At 40.4% G+C, this 23085-nt stretch overlaps 1 protein-coding gene across 1 annotated transcript; it reads right to left on the bottom strand.

Moving 5' to 3' along the window:
• Positions 1-17725: 17725 nt before the first annotated feature.
• On the bottom strand, positions 17726-18457 carry LOC6033440 (lipase member H). Its single transcript, XM_001843839.2, has one exon. It carries the CDS (start codon positions 18455-18457, stop codon positions 17726-17728), a length of 732 nt encoding a protein of 243 aa, XP_001843891.2.
• Positions 18458-23085: the final 4628 nt, after the last annotated feature.

Here is a 23085-nt window from a genome sequence, read left to right as displayed (position 1 = left end):
TGCCCCAATTCCCCATTTTTTTACATTTTTTCTTGAAAATTGGTCTGTATTAAGAGCGGAGGCTTCATGCGGCCATCCAAAATGCACCTAACTTATGTGAAAATGTCCCAGGAATCCAGTAAAAATAACCACTTGCACCACAAAAATCATCTAGGGTCCATTTAACCCCAATTCCGCTATAAAAGCATTTTTTCCATTTTCAAATGTTAGGTCAGATTTTAAAAATCTGAAAATATTTTTATCGTAAAGATCAGACAATTTTACATAAGAATGATGATTTGCACTTGATAGTTTAACACATTTATGTTGATATAGAAATAAAACTAAATAAAACGATTAAAGAATCAGTTTTGGGCCAATTTTCCCAAACGCAGAATAAACTGCCTTTTACATAATTTTTATTATCATCCACATAAATGTGTTAAACTATCAAGTGTAAATCATCATTCTTTTGTAAAATTGTCTGATCTTTACGATAAAAATATTTTCAGTTTTGTAAAATCTGACCTAACATTTGAAAATGGCCAAAAATGCTTTTATAGCGGAATTGGGGTTAAATGGACCCTAGATGATTTTTGCGGTGCAAGTGGTTATTTTTACTGGATTCCTGGGACATTTTCACATAAGTTAGGTGCATTTTGGATGGCCGCATGAAGGCTCCGCTCTTAATACAGACCAATTTTAAAGAAAAAATGTAAAAAAATGGGGAATTGGGGCAAAAGGGACCCTTTGCCATTTTGTGCGGTGGATGAAACCATCACCAATCGATTCCCCGGATTTTTTTACATAATAAACACTATTTTTCATACCAGGGAACCAGCCGCGTTCAATTAAGACCGATTTTGGGTTCCATTTCGCCCACTGTGCGGTGGTTGGTCACTTTTTCGTTTGACACTTTTTAGTTTGTACTCCGTTGGTTGGTCAAAGTCAAACAAAAAAGTGACGAACTGTCACTTTTTACACGACGCTCACGAACACTACAAAAACATACGTTTGGTAGTGTGTGTGAACTCCGTGTAAAAGGGGTGTCAAAAAAAAAGTGATCCCGTTCGTTTGACAACAGTTGGTGTCAAACCATCGGAGTTTGAGTGTATTTCATCACACTATTTTGTCCGACATCTTGGATTTAAAAATTCTATATCACTTTAGAGTAGTTTACGAGTCATACTTAAGCTCAACAATCAAAAATAAGACAACGAAAAAAAAAACAATTCTGAAGTGAAGTTGTCCCACGTTATGAGCTGAATGTGAAATTATTTTTTTTTTCATTTCAAAGGCAATTTTGCATTTCGAATACGAGCAGCTTTTATGTTTTTGACATTTGTATTAGCAATTTGCGTTTGTGTGTGTGTGTTTATTAGTGATTAGTGAAATGCTGATGGATATTAGATGGTCCAAATCATCGGCTGTTGGCTGCCAAGATATCAAAAATATAAAGCTGAATTAAATAAAAGGAACAACTAGTTTCTTTGTATTCACAGTAATGCATTCAGCTTACACGCTACACGGAGAAAAAAGAATTCCCAAAAGCGTGAACAAGCGTTCATGAAAATGGGAACCACGAACAAAGTGTTCACATTCTTTTTTCTCCGTGTAGCCACCGCGCCACGAGGCCCTCCTGCTGTGTCACCTACGCCTAAATGACAACAATGATAAATGTTCAAAACATAAAAATGTCTAGTTATAACAAAAAACTTCAATTTCAAAATGTCGATAATATGGGCTTGCAGTGCACAAAATTGCTTTTGACCAAAAGAAGTATAGGTATTGCAGGCTGTTGCAAAAAGATATCGGTGTTATAAAAATAACTTTTTTTCAATATAAATTTTGCAAAAGCTATGATAAAAAAATGATACCATGAAACCAGGATCTTTATTACACATTTTTTAAATGCTACAATTGCAATGCCAATTTTATCAAAAATCAAATCAAATTATTCGCTCTACAGCTTTGCCTTGGCGTTCTCGATTGCGAGATTCCTACTCGAAACTAGGTGTCCGAAGGCTTGATTGTTGAGGCAACTGCAAACCTCTTTGTACACCTTAGCTTCCATCCACCCCGGGATTCGAACTGACGACCTTTGGATTGTTAGTCCAACTGCCTACCAGCGACTCCACCGAGGCAGGACCCAGGGAGACGACTCCTACACCTGGACTGAGCTAAAGACCTAACCTTTTTTTTTTTTAGGTTAGTCCGGGGCCAACATTTACTTCCCGTCCGACGGAAGGCGTGATCAGACAAATCTCGTCTCGAAAAATGCCACCGGGACCGTCTGGGATCGAACCCAGGCCGACTGGGTGAGAGGCAATCACGCTTACCCCTACACCACGGTCCCGACAATGCCAATTTTATACTTTTATATTTATTCAAACGAAACTATTGGCACTACGCCCTCCCTCTAACGTGGGATTTCTGCTCCAGCGCCTCTGACGAGACAGGAGAAACCGGGACCGACGTTTTACTTCACCATCCGATAGAAGCTCAGTGGATAAGGCGGGAATCGAACCCACGTCTCATAGCATCATCGGGATCGGCAGCCGAAGCCGCTACCCCTGCGCCACGAGAACCCACGAATATTTATTCAGTATAACGCAAATACGAGTACCTATTCCGAGATTTTTTTATGTTTCTTGGACCTCGAATTTCAATGCCAGTCTTGTGACCCACTCAAGGAAAACTCGCTATAAATATTTTAGGCTAGGTCCAAAACAGGTTAACTAACGTTTAGCACCCTTGAACATGAATAGCGAAAAAGATTGTCAAAGAATAAAATCGTTTATTTTTGTTAAACTAAATTTATGTATTTTAATCCTAACTTTTTGTGCATTATTAAAGTAGGTGTTTGGCGGCTATCATTTGACATTTACCATCAGACGCAAGTTATGGTGCAAATTTAGTCACCATCAGAAACCCACTGGAGTTGTGCAATAAAATAACCACACGGAAAATGCTTATATGCAAATTGTCGCGAAGCATGCATGTCCGCCCTTCCCGTTAAACGCTCTGCCATGTCAGTTTTGAAGGGCAATTCTAATTCGGTTGAAAATTTGTGGCCAGGTGCAAATGGCTTTCCATTGACGTCATGCCAAGCGATTGGAGATGAATGTTCGCCAGCCGGCACAGTTGTTCCTGACCACGTGGTCTCCGTTCTCACTTTGGGGGTGGAGGGCGTTTTTTCCCAAGATGTTGAACTCTCGGCACGGTGCGTGATATAATTTTCGTGGTCGTGACTGTGATGGATCTGATAGTGACTACATAGTGACTTCTTTTTTATGTAAACTTTTCTTTTTACATAGCAAAACCAGTGGTCATAGTGAGAAGGGTAAATAAAAACGCTGCTTCGACATTACCGGTCATTGCTCCAGCTAGCTGGATTTGGCCACCCAGGACTTTTTCCATTTACATTTGACGTTTGTTTTCTTTTTGGTTGCTTGCTCCTGATTCTAGTTGTGCGTTTTGTTGGTGGGATAACTACCTCTGCCGCGGCGTTAATAATTAAGAGGCGATTTGGAAGAGTTCAAATTTAGTACGGATCGATTACCGGTTAAATGAGGTAACAAGTCAATAAGGCAGGTGGATGGCATGCAGTGTGGGAGTGTAACATGATTTTTTCAATTGTTCATTTGTACTTCTATTGTTAATTTTTATAAATGTATTTAAGAATGCAATATACCGTCAGTGGGGGTGACTATGGGACAAAAAACGATATACCTCTCGTAATTTCTTAATAACAAAAACAATTTAAATAACATCGAAATTTTTCAACGTAGATTTGTTCTTAGATAGTTTACTAACATTTTCCCAAAATATGGTGGATTTTGATGAACACTACCGTAAATGCCAATAGTTTGAAAATTGACCCTTAGAGGAGGTGACATTGGGTCAAATGAAACATAAATGATGCTCAAATACAACGATATGGTAAAAACAAGTTATCCAACAGTGTTTCTTGTTCGAGGGTATCGTATTAACATGCTACAATGTTTGAAGTGGAGATTTTCAAACATTTGGGTAGTTTTCGAGCAATTCCAACAAAAATATTAGAAAAATGATTTTTCGAGAGGTCATTTTTGGCCAAAACGTACCTCAACTTTAGACATCTGCCAAAATAACAGGATTTGTTCTAGGAACGAGTTCTCACCACCCAGACCCAATGTCACTCCCACTGACGGTATCCCTTTTTTGTTCACTATTGCTAGATCGGAAATTTCCGAAAATTTACTAATTTTGAGCCTGCCGATTCTCCGAAATATTGACGATGACTTAATATAAGATCAATCAGAGACATTGGATGATTATTCCATCTAAAGCAAACAAAGTTTATTTTTTTGTGAGCTCGATGGTAAGTGGGTAATTGATTTTCAACAACTTTGGGCTCCCCAGAAACACGAGCAAATTGTTTTGTTGTATATTTTTTAGTTTTAGTCAACTTCGCAAAACTTTCTAGAACAAAGCTAATTTTTTACCCACATGCTGACGAGATACAGGATCAAGTGTCCTCAATCTTCCACTATTGCACATTTTGCATGTAATTCTTGGATTGTATGCAAGAGTGACGAACCGCCCTCATTCACCATACAAATTTTAAAGAAAAAACTAACTTAATCCACCTATGTGGTTGGTGCCTTCCTCACTCTTTACAAACAGTGGGTGACATGATGGGACACATACATTTGAACTCAAATCTCATCTATTTTTTTAGATCCGGAATAAAAAAGTACACCAATATCACTGAAGTGGTCATAACTCAAGACAGGGTTGCCAGATTATCAATGTTTTGGACTTGTTGAAAAGGTCTTTTGATTACCTAACCAACGATGGGTCGGATGTTAGATCCGGACATTGTTTACATACATTTAAGTGAGATCCGGATATTTGTGAAAACACATTTTTATGCATAACTTTTGAACTATGGGAGCTATACCCTTTCTCAGCATATTTCTATTATCAGCCTATCAGCACTTTGATCATGAATTACAGCTTAAATAAAGTGTTTTTGACTGTTCCAAAGTAATAAATAGCTCAAATAAAAGTGAGCAAGCAACTCTTCATTGTTGATACATCTGAAAATGTTGATTTAATAGCGGAAAACGGCAAAAGGGATGAGAATTGGTCGAACGGCTTAGTGTGATTCAAATGGGTATATTTCTCCTAGTTATCGAAACTTCAAACAATTCAATAGAGACGTATCAGTTGCAAAGTAACCGCCGACCTTACAAGTCGCATTCTCAACGCCAGTCCGCAGTTTGTGTGCGCGTCGCCGCTTTTTTTAAAATGTGCACCGTAGACAAAAACAGTCTGGTTCTGGATTTTTGTCAACTCCAAAACCAACCAAGCCCAAAGCTTGTAAAAAAACTTCTCGCAGACCTTCAAGTAAACCAAGAAAACTTGCGAACATTGTAATTATGCAATAGAAGATGAATAGCCGTGCTGCAGTTCACCGACTCAGCAATGGCCTCGTCCATCATCGACAAACCTCTGGTATATCAGGGTTGCAAAATCCCGATTTACCTGGACAACAACGCTATGGAAGTTCGTGTGCTTGACCTACCTCTAGGCACGGGTATGAATCTTCAAGCAATTTCAATATGGCGACTTGTAGCAGAAGGAAGTGAGGCATTTTCACTATTTCTCACTGTTCTGTGTTCTGCGTGCACGTCCGCAAACATCGACCACACACATACTAACACAAAGCGCCACCAAGAGGCAAAAGGTGATTACGAATATTTTTGGCACTTTCGTTAAAAATATGCGGTTTTGCAAAAACAAATAACAAAACCAACATTTAAGTGTAGTTCAACTGTCAAACTTGTAATTCGTTGCTGATTTGTTCGAAAATTTGTTAAAATAATAAGTTTTTTTGCAGCACCCCTTTTGGACGGACATTTCTGTTGTCACCTTCTGGTTCCTTGGATTGGCCATGGATAATTTCACAGTGTAATAAACAGGGCAGCTACCACCACGTGGCGCCACTGTTTCGAATGAGAAAATGATACAGGTTTTTCAGACGAGTTTCAATCCCCGCTCTAGGCATAAACAATGATGACGTAGTCAAAGTGATGAGTAAATACGGCGAAATTTTGACCATCACCAACGACCGCTGGATTAACTTCTTCCCAGGGATCCCAAATGGAGTTCGGAACCTGCGGATGTTGCTGAAACAGCCAACGCCGAAATCAATCACTGTAAACAATGCTACTGCAGCAGTGACAATTATAGGCAAAAAATCGCTTTGCAAACTCAAAGCAAAGAACAAAAAATGTGCGGATTCGTGTAAAAAGGTGAACCAAAAAAGCAGTACACTACCGATTGAACCTGAGCCAAGCAGCAGCAGCAGTTAAAGCAAAAACAGTGATCCTGACCTATATGCAATGCAAACAAGTGAAATTGACGAAGAAGACAACGATGGATTCGAGACCGTGCTTTCTAAGCACACTCGCAAAATCCGGAAGCGCTTACAGGCATATTTGGACGCGGATGACGAATTAACAACAAAACGAAGAGAGATGGCTGCAGATGAAACAGATGAAGAAGATGAAGATGTCATAAAAGCAAAATATTATAAGAAAAAGTGTTGTGAGATAACTTCTAAATCCCTGGAAGAAGATGACGAAGATAAATTTGAAGAACTTGACAATTCATTCTCTAAATATCCCGCTGAATATTTGAAACATAGACAGAAATCATTAGAAAAAAGGCATGGCAACAATTATTGAAATATAGCCCGACAAGTGATTTTGAACTCTGTAATCTTTCCTTTTTCACTATCCACCTTGAAGAGATCATCACAAGAAGAGATGGTGCTGGTTAGTAACCACAAAAAGGTGCAGCAGGCCCAGATACACGTTGGGGAACACGTAGTGCACTCGAAGAGAGCGCTCAAGTACCTCGGGGTGATGGTGGATGACCGGCTGAACTTCAACAGCCACGTCGATTACGCCTGCGAGAAGGCGGCTAAGGCGATCATGGCACTGTCGAGGATTATGCCGAACAACGCTGGACCCAGGAGCAGTAGGCGCCGCCTCTTGGCAATTGTCGCGACGTCCATACTTAGGTACTGTAACCTTTTGGGTTACACAGCGCCAAGAAGTCGAAGTGTAGAAGGAGATAACTTGGAATAAATTGCCCGCCTTCCCTCGTACACTGTAGATCGGGTCTGGGACCGGCTCTGCCTGTTCTCGAAACGGTCGAAAAAAGAATTGGAAAACTATTGTTTCAAACAATTTGATGACGTGGACCAATCATTAGTGGCCACGATCGATTTTTCGCGTTTCCCCCATCCATCGCCATCCGCGATCACGCGAGCCATTTGGGGCTCGTTGCAAGACCGTGAGCGAGATCGATCTCATTAGTTCTCGAACCGTTTAGAGAATCGAACGTGCCTTCCAAACCCCGTACACTCGAAGATCGTCCAACACTTGTGATATTTGAGTGGTAATTAGAGGCAGTGCAAATTAGTATCAAGGTATCAAGTGAGTACGTTAGGCGAGAATAATCGATAAAAATTGTAACGGTGATAATTTGTCCCGCTAGCTCAAACACCGCGAATCGATCGCATTTGATCTTGATTACCTAAGCCTCAGCAATCAGTGCAGGGAAACTAGCAAAAAGGTAAAGTGCGTTTAAAGTACCTAAGGGTAAAGTGCTCATGGTTGTCGTGTCTCGCCCGAAGAACCTTCTGGCGAAGGTTTTTTTTTGCTTGGTTCATCTCGTCCACAGCTTTGGAGGACGCCTCGGTATCGGCGCCCACTCGCACGTGTGGGACTGTGGGCCTCACGCTACACCTGCGCCCTGCCAACCGAATCGCGCTTGTTCGACGCCGTGTCGCCCGCCTCCTGGCCGCTGTAGAGCGGAAATTGTGTTCCTGTGAATCCAGCCGGCGACTCCGTAAGCCACGTCGATCGTCGATCGGCGACGCCGCCCGTTCGGAACCTGGACAGAACGCATCGCGCCATTTGCCATCCTTGGACCACGTTTATCAACAAACACGTGGGAAGCCCACGTGGTAAGCAACCCGTCCAACACTGTCGGGCCGCTGTTAGCGTACCGTGCGGCACAGCCAAGAACCTCTCCACGTGCCCCGGAAGCACGACTTGAACCACCACACGTGGTGGCGCTACGTACTTGCATCGAACCTCGCACCACCGAACTCGCACCGCACTGAACACGTGGATCTGTCCGTAGGAGACGACCCGCCAAAAGTCTCCGAGTCATTTGGACGCAGCCGCAGGGGAAACCCGGTCCCCGTTGACCGGTCGCCTGGCCTACAACATCGGAAGTGGACGCTACCGTAGGGGCGCACTAACCGTGGTATGCCAGTGGGTCCTCCGTAGGGGCCAGCAACAACCCTGAGCAAGTGGAGCCCACCGGCGGCTGTTTGAACGACCACGTCGGGGATTGTCTGACCGTTGTGAACATCTCACACTGGCCTGGGATCGATCCATCGATCTGCCGCAACACCGTGAGATTTGAACACCTGGGGAAATTCATCTGTCGGCGGCCATCGAGCTCGCTGAAACGTCGACCTCTCGCCTTCATCCAACGGTAGCAGCACACCCACGCATCGCCTGAGGGGCGGTGTCCTAAGATCTACAAGCTGCTCACCAGCGGCGACCAGACTGCTGCAGCCGAGATCGTCGATTCCAGCCTGCAGAAGGACGACCGACAACCACCGAGCAGAAATAAGGTCAGATAGCTAAGCATGCATGCACATTAGATCTCCCCACACCCACAATTGTAACATTGGCCACAATAAACCCCACCGAGATCATGTTTATCCCCAAAGCGCGCGTTTGATTTCTTTTTGCGCTAGAAAATTGATTGGGTTTCGATTCTTTCTTTTTGGTCTTGTTTGCTTGGGCCTTTTGCCATTTTAGTTTTGGGTTGTTAACGAATTTACCTGCCCTGAGAGTTGATCTAGTCGGGAAGTAACAGACCTCTCGCAGTACAGTTCCGTTACTGTACTGGCGCGTAAGCGGGAGTGTTTCGAGGAAGGTAAAGTAATCCTGGGTTTTGGATTGTGCAGAACTCGAGTTTGGGAACAGGGTTTGCCAAGTTCTTCTTGGTTGTCTCACTCTCACCTCGACTTGGCTGACGCGCACCCACACCACCCCCATAACTGTTGCAGTACGGCGGACCGGTATGGTGGACGGCGCTGGGGACGAAGCGAAATCGAGCGCTGCTCGACAGAACGCAGAGCCTGATGGCCATGCGGGTTGCAAGCGCGTACAGGACCATCTCGTCGGAAGCAGTTGGCGTCATAGCCGGAATGATCCCCATCGGCATCACACTGGAGGAGGACACCGTGCGCTACACCCGAAGAGGCACTAGAGGTATCCGGGAAGCCACGAGAGCCGAATCGCTGGCAAGGTGACAACGTGAGTGGGACACCACGGAGAAAGGCAGATGGACGCATCGGCTTATCCCGTCCATATCCACGTGGGTGAGCAGAAGGCACGGAGAGGTCACCTTCCACCTCACACAGTTCCTGTCGGGCCAGGGCTGCTGCAGGAAGTACCTGCACAGGTTCGGGCATTCAGAGTCTCCTCTCTGTCCGGATTGCGACGAGTACGAGGAAACACCGGAGCACGTGGTTTTCGCCTGCCCTGCTTCGAGGTAGCGCGAAGCGAAATGCTGGCCATTATCGGAGCAGACAAACAAACACAAAAAAACACACACACACACACACACACACACACACACACACACACACACACACACACACACACACACACACACACACACACACACACACACACACACACACACACACACACACACACACACACACACACACACACACACACACACACACACACACACACACACACACACACACACACACACACACACACTTGTTCAGTTTTCGATTCTGAGTCGATAGGTATTGACCGCGTTCGGGGAAATGGCATTCAGGGAAATGGCATTCAGGGAAATGACTATTCAGGGATATGACTAATCGGGTAAGTGGCATTCGCGATTGTGGCCCATTCGGGAAAATGGCATTCGGGGATGTGGACGATTAGGAGATATGGGAAATTCGGGTAAATGGAATTCGGGGAAATGACTATTAGGGGAAGTGTCTTTTCGGGGAAGTGGCATTCGGGGAAATGTCCCTTCGGTAATATGGGTTTCGGGGAAATGTCATAGATTCGATAGGTATACATGAAGGTGGGTCTACGACGTTTCTGAAAGAAGTTCATTTTCCGAGCAGGATTATAGCCTTACCTCAGGTGAGGAAGGCAAAAAAGACCGATTCCGTAGAGAATTGCTCAAAGTTAATAAAATATATATTCAAAAATCAACACTCAGATCAGAGAAAATCTTTTAATTCCACTCACCCGTTCCGCATCAGCTTCCGGTTGTTACAGATGGCCCGCGGTGCACTGATCCACGTGTACACTCCCCGCTGCTGGGGCATCACCGCTCCCTGGCTCCCCGGTCCCGGACAGTGATGGTGGGGATGGTCCGGAAAGTTTGGCTCCAGCAGTTGGCTCATGTCGTGGCTGTGGGCTCCCTTGCCCAGGTTCGGCGGGGTACACTTTTTTGGGGCCGCTACCGGCGCAGGGCAGGTTGGCATGTTTCAGAGTCGTTTTCAACACCACAACCCACACCAACACCACGCTTCAATAGATTCACTTTGGCGCGTTTTTCTTTCGCTAATGCTACTGCTTCTGTTTAGGAAAATGCATTGCTGGTGACGCTACTTTGGAAAGCAATGCTGTTTTGTTTAGTTTTCCTTCGTTTTCTCGGTGGTAGAGACCGTGAAATGCACCACCAAACTTTGCCCTTGCGTGGTGCAATTGGCATAAAACTAGACACCAACCACTCTTAACCCTCTACCGTTCTCGAGTTTGACTAATTTTCATTTTTAAACGAAAAAGCCCAGGGCGACTTTTAAAATGTTTTTCAAGTGCCCACCAAATTCACAGCTCACAATTTTTAGCTATTGGAAGTGTACAAGCATTTTTTTTTGTTGTCTATTCAAAATTGTATCCATATTAAGCTGATGAAATCTGTTCTATAAAATTTAAGATAAAATTCACGAGTTAAAAGTTGTAAAAATAATTGCAATTTTTTATATCAATTTCACGCAGTTTAAGGTACTAATCAAACGACTAAAGCTCACTTCATTCACTTAAGTTGTTGAGGGTTAAACAGGGAGAACAAATAAAACTCAGACACAACAAAAAGTGGTGCTGCCCCCATCCCGTTTGCGTTGGTCGTAAATAATTGTTGCACTTGAAAAATGAATTTTCCCCCACGTTCCGCGACCGGTTGTCTATTGGCCACGGTGGGGACACGGCCGACGACGCCGTATGTGTTAGATTCTTTCCTGGAGACACCTTTCATGGGCCAACTTGTTTGCGTGCAAATTTCAGCATTTTTCCACAAACTTGATGGAACACGGAAGTAGACAATTTTTTTTTCGCGACTTTATAATTAATTTGTTTGTCTCGCAATTTGTGCTACGATATTTCTAGCATTCCATTCACAAAACTTTTACATGCGCACTAACGGTTTTCAAATTTTACTCCATCGAAACCAAAAAGCGATTTTTTTGTTTTAATTTTTAGAAGATTTAACCTACAAACTTTGTATTGCAAACTGTCAGTTACCAATTCACTACTCAAACACCATCAATATCTAACATTTTCACAGAAAAAGACCTGATTTGAGCCAATTTTCAAACAAATTCAAGATAAACAACTCGCAGGGCAAGACGCGCGAACCGACTTTTCACGGGGGTTTGTTGGTAAACTGTTTATCAGTGGCTGTATCGTACACCATGGAAACGTGGAAAGTGGGTGGAGGGTGGTCGCTTCAAGTCATGGCAGGCTGAGGTGTTCCCCACACCTAAGTTTTGTTGCGAATGTGTGAAAAATAGTTTGTAGATTTTCCTTCTTGGTTTCCTTTTTTTTCCTCAGAACTTTATTTAGGTACTTTCTAGCTTCTTCAACAGCTTCTTGAAGATTGAGGTAATGGGGGTTATTGATCAATTGAGTGATTGGTAAATATTATGAAAATGTGTGTAACTAAATCCGATTAAGTGTGAGTTGAGCAAATTCCAAACAACTTTTTGAAACAAAGAATATTTCAAGCAAAAATAATCTAATGGGCCAATGTGGATTTGTTAAAAAACAGTGCTTCTCTTTCACGTCAGTGATTGTTTACATTGAGAATTAGCAGGACGGACTCTTTGTTTAGAAATCCACATTGGCCCATTTACAATTTTTTGTTTAACACTGGAACGCCCAACGCATGTCCAACTTACACGGACGCCCAAGCCTCCCAAAAAAGGTGGAACGGTAACTTCAACTCGCTGGTTCTCGGGCATTACCAGTTGGGACGATTCTTGTTTCCAGTGATTTGTAAGAATGTCTAAATGATCCTAAAATATTGCAGAACTTGGTTTGAACAAATCTGTAATTTCTGCGACCGAAAACATCGTTCCACCTTTTTTTAAAATGATTGCCTCCGCGGAATTATCGGCGATTTTTTTTACACGTGAAAAAAAAAGTTGGAACGATGTTTTTGATCGCATAAATTACAGATTTGATCAAATTAAGTCCTGCAATGTTCTAGAATCATCATAGATCTAGTGTTTTTTCTTGGTTTTTTCTCAAAATTTATTTTCCCTAAAAGAGCAGCTAGCAAAATCTAAGCGTAGAAATATGTTCTCTCCCTGCAAAGGCTTATGAATAGATCTCAGTTGAAAGGTTCTCCAAATCTTTGATGTGCAAATGTAACATCCTGGAACAGAACTGCTAAATTCTAATAAAAACACAAATTGAAATTGAATTCTAGAATCATCTAGACATCCTAACAAATCACTGGAAAGAAGAATCATCTTGATTGGTTGAGTTATGCCCGAGAACCATCGAGTTGAAGTTACCATTCCAACTTTTTTGAAGCCTTGGGCGTTGGAATGTTAAGTTTTTTACACACACGCTGACGAGATACAAGGTAGAGATCAAGTTTCCTCATTTTCCCCTACTTGTAACTTTGAAGTACTGAGTACTTTACAAGGAATTATAAATGCAATTTATAATTTTTAAATGTGGTGGACTTTTTTCGGGTTTAACCATTTCAAAATATTCTTTTTAGATAAAATCTTAGAAACCAAAACAACATATTGCAATCATCCAACAAAGAATAGTTACTTACTCAATTACATTTAAACTGGAACTACAATAAAACTCTGTTATACGCTTTCTTTATATATACTTCCTCATTTTATGCCCCTCGCAAATCCCGGCCAACCCCCGGAATAACGCTCCCCCCAAATAACGCTCATAGCGGCCAAAAAACTGGTTTTCACATTAAAAACAAATTTTAAAATTTTTGAAAGTATTTCTAACAACATTTTTTATTTAAAAAAAAGTTACATAACTCGAAAGCCACATTTCACGCCAAAAACCTAAAATAACGTTTCTCTAACCCAAATATTTAAAACAAGGACCACGAACGTTGGATTTTTTTGGAAAATAAATCGCTATTATTTAAAACCAACGCTCGGAATTTCGAAAAAAAAAACTGTTCATAAAATCGTACTTTGACTGTACCTTCGGTGGTAAGTGTTTTTCTTGCGTACAATATTGCATGCAACATTGCGTGGGTAACCCCTTCCAATCGATCGAAAGATGGCAGCACTCAGCGTCAGCATGGCAAAAGTTCAGCTATTCGCACCCAGGTGGCAGATTAGTAGTTCGCCTACTTTCCAGTAGGGGCGCAGTAGGCGATTGATTACACGCGAGAGAGCGAATGGGAAAGAAGGAAAGCTAGGATTATTTTAGGGCACTAAGCAGAAGATCCTTACTTAATTTTTCGTGTAGCATTAGGCAGTTGACAAGGGGGAGGAAACTTCAAAAATATTAAGAACATTTTGGTAGAATAACGAAGTTTTAATATACTTTTTAATATATTAACGAAATGTCAACCATGAGTTCTCACCAACACTTGAAGCACCTTGATTTTGACAGTGCAAGCGGATTGTTGTTGTTTTCATTTATCAGCTGATTGAAATAGGTTTATATTTCTTCTCGCGGAACTTGTCCGGATCTTTTAGGAATCCGTTGAACAGTCATCGCAAAGAGAAAGTGCACGAGGACATGGCCACAGCAGCAACCGCTTTCGGTAAACTGAGCATCCTGGAACTCCCGCCAAACCAACGTCTGCGAGATTTACCGTAATGGAAGGGGGAGGAAGGCGGCCAGAAAGCATCAGGAATTCGTGGCGAAGAGCAGAGAGACAAACCGGCCATGAAGAGAACGAATTGGCCATGGTAGACGGCTTCAGGCCAGCTCGAGGTTCAAGGCCGATTCTTTATTTTTAAGCTCAATTGAATAATAAAACAATTTTATAATTTTAGACCGTTCAAGGGGCGGGTTGGTAGATGTTTCGTCTAGACTAGATTTTCTGCCGCGATATTTGTGGACCTGATTTGGACCTCAACCTTGACCTCAACACATTATCGTGCTCGTTTGCCTTAGATGTCAGGGCACGTTGACTGGCTTCAACATCCATCTCCAAATTGACCGTGTCTGGTGTAACATCTTCGGTAGGGACTCTTGACACATCAGCTGGCCACGTTTGTTTGGCTAGAGCTAACCGCTGTGCCCGACCAGGCTCAATTGACGGAATTTCCACCGTCAGACAGGCACTTGCATTGGCATGAAAACACTTCAGAAAATGTCATCCTCCTTCTCCTCCAACTACTGTTGCGCTCATGAGGCTGTTCCTTTGGCACTGGCATTATAGCCATTCGAGGTACGGTTGGCAGAAATTCCGTCATGCCGTTCTGGACAGAACCAGCTACAACGGAATCCATCTTCCGGCAATCGCATGTACTCCGGAGATGGCAAAGTTACAGCTTCCAGTTGGCGAGTTTGAACGATATGCGAGTATTTCCTGTTAGATACTTGGAACAGAGTTCAAAGTTGGCCACATCCCATTCTCGGCGTGAAGAGCCTGGGTGGGAATCGGATGGGAACCTGGATTGTGAGACCAGCAAGCGGCAACGGTCGACGGTAAACAAAAACAACAACAAAAATCTGACTTTTCTTTATGTCAGTTATGACATTTCTATTAAAGGTGTATGTATTCAGGGTGGGAAAGTATTAATATAATAGCGAAAGTTAGTATACTTATTCATATAATAAGTAAAGTTCAAAGGAGTTTCTTGCCCCTTGGCAGTTGATTGATTTGTTCAACGAATATCCTGAGATTAAATAAAGATAATTAAGAGTCGATACCGTCATCTGAGGAGAATCGGGTCACATGGGGTAGTAGGAACAGCTATTTCAATGTTGTTGTAGTATATTTTTATATATTTGATTGTTTTCTATTAGAACATACACAGATAAAAAATATATCGATTTCTAATTTTAGAGCTTTTTAGAACTTTCAATCCTGCTTTCGCTATTGAGACAGTAGACCCAATTCACCCTAGTTGGCGGTCATTAAATTTAATATGTTACATTTAAACAATCTTAAAATAGAATGTTAAGATCGTTTACTTACGGAATTTGCACATTTAGATGTAACATTCAATAATATTTTTTTAATTATTGTTCCCGTGCACTATTCACCCCCTCCCCCCATGTCGACAGTTCTGGTAATTTTATGCCCCCCCACCCCCTTTAATTTATCTTTAATATTATAAATAGCGTTAACTTATTTGCAAATATTGACTTGATAATAAACGTTTAGAGTTTGTGAAATAATACCTTAATCATTTTTAAATGATGATTCATAAATAGACTTTAATTCGAGAACAGACAGCAATAAAAACAATTGAATAATTGATGAATGTTCAAAAGTTATTTTTTCTTCTACAGTACTACTTCAAAACATACAATCCGCAATGGATTGAAAAGTAAATGAGAATTGATCACAAAACAACTACAAAAATTTCTGGAAATATTTCGGTACGAGAATTCCTTTGATTTTTTATCGTGGGATGATAATGAATATATTACGCTGAAATAAATGTATTTTAAGGACACCCCCTTTTTCGATTCCTTAGGCAAATTTAATCATCTGTGCCAATTTTGAGACAAAAAGGTTAAAGTTTGAACGAAATTTTATAAAATTTTAGGTGACAACCCCGCCTAGGATTTTCCAAATTTCCCCGTTTTTCTTGCCATCCTATAACTTTATAAGAATACACAAGATCAAGAATCGTAAAAAAAGTATTTTTTTTCGTCTCGAGAACTTCTAACCCAAATTTAAGCCAAAGCGGAGTACAGGTAAATTTAGCAAAAAATTGAGCTGCATTGTAAATGTTTTAAAACTTTTGTCACAAAGACGCTCCAACTCCTAAAAAAAACTAAGACACGATTCCAGATCACTTCTCGCAGAAGAGCGCGCGCGCATTTCAACCCAGAGCTCGTTCAATGCGCAATTGGTACAGATTTACTGCTTTCTTCTCAGCTTCTGCCTGCTTGCCTTTGCTGCCTTTAGAATTCAGCGTCGTGTTACGACTAAAAGAAGCATAAAACACATGATATTGTAATTCGGTAGCAAGAAGCAATTGTTGTGCAGTTTGCTGTCGTCATCCGCCACCTTCCCGTCATCTCTTCACCTGGACAACCAGGCAACCACGACCACGTGACTTCTTCTGCTAGACACTATCTACCGGAGAACTCTTTATACTTGTAAGTGAGTTTGGCCGCACGCTGCTGCTGCTCCTCGCTGCTCGTGCTGATCCTGTCGAGTTGGGCTTCGTCGTATACCCTATTTGCGACATTCACGCGACAGTTTATTATTGTTGTTTTGAATTCCACGAGTTGGCAATTCCCGGTGGTCAGCCCTTGTTGTTCTGGAACTGGCAGGCCCCGGGGAGAAATGGTAGCACTTTCGAGCACTGTTTCGTGTATTGTGTTTGAGCTGGTCACGCAGCACCACAACTCAAGAACATACAATATCGACCAGCCAGCAACGAAAAGCAAAACCAGTAGCACATTTATAACAGTCGAATGGCCCCAATGCCAAATATGAATAAACGAGCGGGGGTCAACAGATCATGCTGCTGCGGTGGCTGCTGTGGTACATGGAAAGTTCGTGGGTTGAATCGTCTGAGGGTGAGCCATGATTAGACCATATTCGTGGCGTAAGACCATAAGTTTTTTCGAAGGGATAATCAAAATTGTTGAAATAACGAATCGTCATCAGTCGGTCATAAACCATGTGATTTTTTAAGTTGATTTTTTGAATTAAGCGGAAGTCTCACCATTCCGTTTTGTGTTTATAAATGCAGTAATTTTAAGTCAATCTTTATCATTGCGATCGCGGATTAGGACTGCAGGCTGAATAGAGCACTTCAAAGCCAATTATGTTTAACCAATTTCACCGGAACTGATCCTCAACACCATGATATCCATCCATTGCCGGCCGTTTTCATCTTTACTGTTACTTTTTTTAAAGGGACAAGGGAAATTCTCCAAAGTAGCCCCAAATAAGTTTCGCTTCAAATTTGATGGTTTTGAGGAGTAAAATAGCTAGAGTTGAGCAACTTGAGCAGTTTTCTAAACTAAACTTTAATTTTGTTTAGTTTTCCTTGTTATGATAGTATGTGTAGGGATTATGGGTTGCAGGATTGAATATGTAATAAATTATTAAATGAGTATTTATTATATGATTGTCAATGATTTATAAGACGACAGTATGGAATTTTGTTTATTTCCAAAAAATAAATAAATCGAATGGTTAGATTATATTCCAATCAAACTGTGTACGGAGGATCTGGTGATGTCTTCAGATAAAAGTTCCCTCCCAAACGGTCACTGTAGACTCCCAGCTTGCTCACCGGATTCGACGAACAGCGCCCATCCAAATACAAGCTGTAGCTGCTACACTGTTGCCCAAGGTAGACAATATCCGGATTTAGAGACAGTCGGAACAGCACGTGCGCCTGCGAGTGACTGCAGGTTATCTGGTAGGCAATGTCGGTATCACCGGATTCTCGAGTCACACAATTCGGTTGCGGTACGAAGCCTCCATTTGGCAGGAAGTTGTCGTGACCTTCACCGAAGAAAACTCCCGCGGTTCCCCTCGAGGTGAGAATCATCTGCACGTACTCGGCATCCGTCTTTTCCAAACGAAACGATGAAGGAGCCCCCGTGAACAGTGGTCCAGCCGGATCTAGGCCGAAAATTTGACCGATTTGCCCTCGGAAGTTGTACCCCACTTGGCCAGATATTTGCGCACCGAGACTATGGCCGACAAGTGTAACTTCCGATAGCGGTATTCCGGATGCTTCCAAGAACCGTATAAATTCCGTCATGTAACCGGAGACGATCAGCGTTTTGGAGACGGCTATAACGTAAGGATACGCGGCTAGCTGTTCCCAATTAACGAGACAGACGTTGGTGTCGAAGAAGGTGAGTAAATCCTGGCCGGTGGCTTGTACCCAGGCAACCTGGGCACTCGATAGCCATCCATGGGTGACGAACATTACAGGTAAGGAAGTATCTATCTTTGATGATACATCCGAGTCATTCGGAATAGTTGGTTGCAAATCTCTCGAGTTACTGCAAAGAAGATTACAGTTTAGTGCATGTTTCTACCCTTGAACTACTAACCTGTTTCCACACAAAAAAGTAATCGTTTCATTAGCTGGAGCATCGTCCTCGTAATCCGTGGCAAACAGGTTGGAATCATTGTAGGCCAAAGAGAACACATTATCCAGCAAATGGGGTTTGTAATCCTCCGAGCTGTTGCTGAACAACTGTAAGAGTCTTGAATCAGCCAGATTTAATGAAATCGTACTGGTAAGAACAATTATTACAGGCCACATGGTTTGTTGCCCAAACAAAAGCTAAAATACATTTTATTATTGTACAAGTTGAGCTCCAAAACACTAAACCAGAGAAAGTCTTGTGGTTCAATATTTATACGAATGATACTTGTTGTGTTTACTCTACTAGTCGTTGCATTCTTTTCACTACTAATTAATAGAAATGGTCCCATTACTTCTGAACCAAGCACTGTAAAAATATGCATTGATAGTTTTCAAGGTTGATAAAAACATTGAAAAATGCACCGCGTAAACTCTTTTAGCATTACATTCGATTGTCATACAGTGAGTGCAATGCCGAACGGCGATGGGTAATTAAAGAACAAGTTTGGCTATCATTCGCTAAAGTGATAAGAATTACAGCGAAACTACTGCATTTCGACTGCTCTGTGCTTTCTTGACACACGTGGACGTGTGGCGCTTAAAAAAACAAGTACTTAGTACTTAACATAGTAAAACGGGGTGACTTTGATAGTTTTTTTTTCCGCAAAATGGAATAGTTTAGTATCATACTGACCGTGGTAGAGAAGTGTTCAAGAAGATTTTTTTTATAAAATTTTTAAAAGTTTTAAAATTTTTAGAAAATGTTGATGAAAGTCATTATTTTAAACTTTTCAAAATGTCATAACTAATTTCTCAATGAACATGGTTTTGAATCGGACTACGGAATGCATTTTCGGATTCTTTACACAGAAAAAAAAATAATGTAAATTTGGAAGCTGTAATTTTGCAAGGTTGAATATTACCTCTTTTATGATGTGATTTTACCTCAATTTAGACTGAAAAAGTGACATTACACCAGAAAAGTGGTAAAATTACACATTTCCAGAGGTAAAACTACACCTTTTTTCTGACTTAAAAGATGTACCCCTTCCCAGGTGTAATATTACCATGATTTTTTTCTGTGTAGACAATTTTCCACTAGGAGAAGGTTACATAAGCTTGTAAACAATAATAATCAGTATAAAATGCAATATAAATCAATATATTTTTTTTAAACAAAACTAGTTTAAAAAAAATCAGGCAAAATTCCGACTTTTAAACAATTTTACCTAAAATTTATATGTATTTTGTTTAAAAGCTTATAAACTTAGTTGTTTAAACATAAAAATGGTTTTTTTCTTAAAAACTATATCAGTTACTTTAGTGATGGTACATTTAACGTACATATAAAGTTTGAACATCTAAAATATGATTGTAACAAGAAAAACTATGACTATCAAAGTCACCCCGGAATTTAAACTAAGAGTTTTTAACATAGCTATTTTTCTCAACACTATTGAAAAAACTTTTTCAAAAATAGTGCATGGACTTTGTGTGGCCTATCCTAGTACATGTTTTAAAAATAATAATCTTGAGAAAAGCCTTACCAGTTGGAAAATATTCCAAAAACGAATTGAAATCCTATCAAAGTCACCCCGATTTACGGTACATTAAAATTATTCAATTTACTTCAATTTGATAGATTAGTATTACGATAACGAATAATGAGAAAATATTGTTTTTAAATTAAATTTGGACATTACGGTTCCAAGTGTCATGCAAAAAAAGGCAATGAAAAGTCGGTATGTGAAAACGTTGAAAATTGATCACATCTAAATATCGTTGTGCTGCATTTTTGTCACAAGTCGCTTTTCGACGATTTGAGATAAATGTAAATTCATGCAACAATCGATCATTTAATCCATAATTATTTTTGCTTCTTATTTTTGCGTTTGAAAAATATTGAAGCATAACATACCTATTACTTTTTTTTTCAAATGCGATGATTTTTTTTGTAAGAGTGAGTAAAAAAATGAGATTTTAGATGCCTTGAAATAAAGGTGTTTTCCATACAAAGTACAGTCCAGACTCGATTATCCGATTGCCTCGGAAAAATCACTTCGAATAATCGAATCGCTAGGAAAAATGTTTTCGTTGTCTTACTTTTGGTTGTCGAGCATAAGTATGACAAAATGGCGATGATGAAATATAAAAAATGCATTTTGTGTTTTAAATCGGATTGCAGAACTCTAATTTGATGTTAAAAGCAAGAAAATGAAAAAAACATGATTTTTGTTCTTGATTCGATTTTCCAAAGTCCCATACAAACCTTCGGACCGAGCCATGTAGCCTAGTGGTAACGCTTCCACCTTGTAAGCGGTAGATCGGGGCTCAAATCCTGGCTTGGACCAACACAACTGGTGATCTTTTTCCTTCTGGATTCGATTGCTTATAAAAGGGAAGGTAGTGTCACAAATTGGACCTTATCAAGACACTTTAGGAAGACAGCCTAAGGAATGTTAATATTAAAGAAAAAAAAAAAGACGACGCAAAATTTATATCATTGAACGAAAAATCATGGCATTGATGGAAGTCTTCACGTTAACATGTTAACATTTTTTAAGTTGATTAATAAACTGTTACACAGAAAAAAAATCATGGCAATATTACATCTGGGAAGGGGTACATCTTTTATGCCAGAAAAAAGGTGTAATTTTACCTCTGGAAATGTGTAATTTTACCACTTTCCTGTTGTAATGTCACTTTTTCAGTATAAATTGAGGTAAAATTACATCATAAAAGAGGTAATATTCCACCTTCCAAAATTAAAACTTCCAAATTTACATTATTTTTTTCTGTGTACTGAATCCGCTTTGTAAATGCCAGCCCCGATACTCTTCAAGGGTGTTCCCCTCAGGAACAGGGAAAACTTACTTTACTTACTTACATACAAACCTTCGGATAATCGAAACATCGGACAATCGAGGCTTCGGATCGAGTCTGGACTGTACATGTTTTTTCTTCACCAAAATTAGTCATGTTTTCAATGCAATTTATTCTTCAGCTATTTTTGTTATAGATGTACTTTCTGCATTTTTAATGTTATGTAGCAAGCAAAAGAAAAAAAGTAATACGGCAAATTTTTGGACAAGCAATTTACCAATCTAATTCAGATTCTGAGTTTAAAGTTTGGAAACAAACACATGTTTGTCCCATCTTAACAGTCTTAACATTTATCCAAAAGGACATTTTAGTGATTCGTTCGTACATAGGGACCATTTGGCTACATTAGCGCCATTTAATTTTATTTTTAAATCTAATGAACAAAAAAACAATTCTGTTTGGTTGTTTCGAAACACTACAATAAAAGTAGTAATATGATCTGAAAAACGGAAAAATTACAAAATGTCGTATGGGACACATAAAACATAATTTTCATATATTCTCTATAGATTCTTGCACATTTTTGTAAATTATTCACATTTACACATTTTCTGAAAAAAAGAATAAATTTTGAAAATTATTGCATGGGAAAAAACAATTTAATGTTCTGAGTCTTCTTTTTTTTGAATAATTTAGTTTTGTTACTTTTATTGCTCGTTAGATTTTCTTTGAAAAATCTATGAAAAAGCTTGAATCGAAATAACGCTCTCTCTGTAAACAACACGTTCATCCGGCGAGACTTGAACCGGCGATCAAGTACCAACTTCCAAGAAATCATATCCCACCAAAAGGACACTCGAAGAAAGGAAGAAATACATATTTTATTACCTTTTCCTGCGCTGCTTCTTCGACCAGCGATCTACAGCCACTCAGTCTACCTTTTATATTTTCGGTTACCTCCATGAAGGTATAAATCGTGTGGGTAGGTGTGATTTGTCGGAAAGAGCAACATAACTCTTGTTTATCTAATGATCGTCAGGAAAGAAAGTGGCAAACCATAAACTGTTATATATGTTTCGCTGTTTGTGTTTATGATTGTGTCAGAAGAATAGGATGTATCATTGAGCGAAGGGGTGAATTGAGAAATTGAGATGGGGTTTGATAGATTATTCCAGATCGAGTTAGTTTTTTGGGATTCCGTTGGTCCTTCCTGGGAAATTTGGACTTAGGGTTGGAAAATTAAATCGAAGACGAAATTGTCCCCGGGGTCACACGTGTGAAACATTATTGTCTTGGCGCAAAACAATGTTGGAACTGACATGATTGACGTCTATCATGGAGATGAGCTGTAGAAGTGTTGATATTCCATTAAATTTGAATAGCTCCGAGATAAGCCATAGACCGAGATCGAACAGAAGTCAATTGATACTAATAAAACTTTTAAATAATTCGTCCCGTGGAAAACATAAATATTTAAAGTTGCTGGAGACAAAAGCCGGGGAGCATTAAAACAGTTGCTACTGTTTTTATTCGATTTCTTCACCCGATACATTATGCATAAAGTGATTAACATTTTTTTTGTTGTTGCTCGTTCGGTTCAAAGGTATATGGAGACGAGACTGATGTGAAGCCGAGTCCTG

The sequence above is a fragment of the Culex quinquefasciatus genome, chromosome 3, assembly GCF_015732765.1.
Source record: "Culex quinquefasciatus strain JHB chromosome 3, VPISU_Cqui_1.0_pri_paternal, whole genome shotgun sequence".
In the NCBI taxonomy this organism is placed as follows: Eukaryota; Metazoa; Arthropoda; class Insecta; order Diptera; family Culicidae; genus Culex; species Culex quinquefasciatus.
Note: the sequence above shows the minus strand (reverse complement) of the source record. Positions and strands in the feature narration are given on the sequence as shown.